The sequence below is a fragment of the Austrofundulus limnaeus genome, unplaced genomic scaffold, assembly GCF_001266775.1.
Source record: "Austrofundulus limnaeus strain Quisiro unplaced genomic scaffold, Austrofundulus_limnaeus-1.0 Scaffold1484, whole genome shotgun sequence".
In the NCBI taxonomy this organism is placed as follows: Eukaryota; Metazoa; Chordata; class Actinopteri; order Cyprinodontiformes; family Rivulidae; genus Austrofundulus; species Austrofundulus limnaeus.
In genome coordinates, this window is record NW_013953886.1 from 25,469 (window position 1) to 27,699 (window position 2,231).

At 35.6% G+C, this 2,231-nt stretch overlaps 1 protein-coding gene across 1 annotated transcript in view; it reads left to right on the plus strand.

Annotated features, from left to right (window-relative positions):
• LOC106535541 (hippocampus abundant transcript 1 protein) overlaps window positions 1–2,231 on the plus strand; it is a gene marked incomplete at its 5' end in the record, with an annotated part of 13,193 nt that overhangs the window by 6,743 nt on the left and 4,219 nt on the right. Inside the window, 3 exon segments of the mRNA XM_014032578.1 lie at window positions 412–525; window positions 647–718; window positions 1,998–2,110. Of these exon segments, the coding sequence (XP_013888032.1) occupies window positions 412–525; window positions 647–718; window positions 1,998–2,110 (299 nt within the window).

Here is a 2,231-nt window from a genome sequence, read left to right on the forward strand (position 1 = left end):
GCTAAAGACTAGGTAAATGTAGCTAAAGACTGGATAAATGTAGCTAAAGATTGGATAAATGTAGCTAAAGACTGGATAAATGTAGCTAAAGACTGGATAAATGTAGCTAAAGACTGGATAAATGTAGCTAAAGATTGGATGAATAGCTAAAGACTGGATAAATGTAGCTAAAGACTGGATAAATGTAGCTCAAGACAGGATAAATATAGCTAAAAATTGGATAAATGTAGCTAAAGATTGGATAAACGTAGCTAAAGACCAGATAAACATAGCTAAAGACTAGGTAAATGTATCTAAAGATTAGATAAAGTCTGGGATGGATAAATTTAGCTAAAGGCTTGCTAAAAGTAGTTAAAGTCTAGCTAAAATGTAGTTTGTGTCTCTGACTGATGTCCCTCATGTGTCTCTCAGTCTCTGAGGAAGGTGGGCCAGGACTCCACGGTCCTCCTGATCTGTATCACGGTCTTCCTGTCCTACCTGCCGGAGGCGGGCCAGTACTCCAGCTTCTTCCTGTACCTGAGACAGGTGAGTCCAGGGTTGGACAGGTCGTCCTGCAGCCGGATTCAGACAGTTTAAAGTTTGTTGTTTTTGTTTACTCCTCAGGTTGTTTTGTTTACTCTTTGGGTTGTTTCTGTTTACTCTTCAGGTGATAAACTTCTCATCAACAACCATCGCTGTTTTTATTGGAGTCGTTGGAACTTTGTCCATCATAGCTCAGGTAAGAAACACCTGACCTCTGACCTTCATTTTAGCTGCCGACTCGCTGATATTTATTATGTTTAGCATTTGCTTTTAGCTAATTTTGCTCATTTTAGCTTAACTACAGGTCTACCAGTTTTTAACTTTAGTTGTGATTTTGCTCTTAGGTTTTAGCTTTAGTTTTATTATTGTTGACTTTTAGCTGGTTTGAGATAAATATTTAATAAGTATAGCTTCTTAGTGATGGTTCTGCTCATTTTCACATTTAGCTTTTGTTTTGCTCAGTTTATTTTTGAACTATAGTTTTGCTCATTGTAGTGCCTAGCTATAGTTTAGCTAATTTCAGCTATTAGCTATATTTTAGCTGATTTCTAAGTCTAAAGTCTAATTTTAGATTAGATTTTTAGCTTCAGTTTAGGTAATTGTAGTTTTTAGTTACAGATTTCCTAATTTAGCATTCAGCTACAGTTTGCTAATTTTAGATCTTAGCTATGGTTTCGCTAATTTTAGATTTTTAGCTTCAGTTTAGGTATTGGCAAGTATTACCTATGGTTTTGCTAATTTTAGCGAAGCTACAGTTTAGCTATTTGTAGGTGTTAGCTATGTTTTTGCTAATTTTATGCTAGCTAAGCTATATTTTAGCTAATTTTAACTTTTAGTTGTGGTTTTGCTAAGTCTGGCCTTTAGCATTTGTTTTTCTAAATTTTGCTTTGGACCAAAGTCTTGCTTAGTTTAACATTCAGCTGCAGTTTTGCTAATTTCGGTCTTAGCCATGGTTTAGCTTGTTTTAGGTTTTAGCTTCAGTTTAGGTAATTTTAGTTTTTAGTTCTGGTTTTCCTAATTTAGCATTCAGCTACAGTTTTGATAATTTTAGATTTTTAGCTTCAGTTTTGGTATTTGCAAGTATTATCTATGTTTTTGCTAATTTTATGCTAGCTAAGCTATATTTTAGCAAATTTTAGCTTTTAGCTACGGTTTTGCTAAGTCTAGCCTTTAGCTTTTGTTTTTCTAAATTTTGCTTTGGACCATAGTCTTACTTAGTTTAACATTCAGCTGCAGTTTAGCTAATTTAGATCATAGCCATGGTTTACTGTAGTTTATTTTAGCTTTTAGCTATGGTTTAGCTTGTTTTAGCTTGTTTTAGCTTTTAGCTTCAGTTTTGGTAATTTTAGTTTTTAGCTATGGTTTAGTAATTATGAGTTTTATGTTTAAACCAACACCATCTGCTGTCCCTAAAATCTGAATTAGCTCCATGTTTCTCGAGTTATTCCAGTAATTCTTGCTCCTCTTCCTCTCAGACGCTCTTCCTCACTCTGCTGATGAGGTACCTGGGGAACAAAAACACGGTTCTGTTGGGTTTGGGCTTCCAGATCCTTCAGCTGGCCTGGTACGGCTTCGGATCAGAGCCATGGTAGGAAAAATAAACACGAAGAGAAACGATTTTATTTCATTGATTGTCTAAAGAAAGAGACTGACTCATCCTGTGTGTGTGTGTGTGTGTGTGTGTGTGTGTGTGTGTGTGTGTGTGTGTG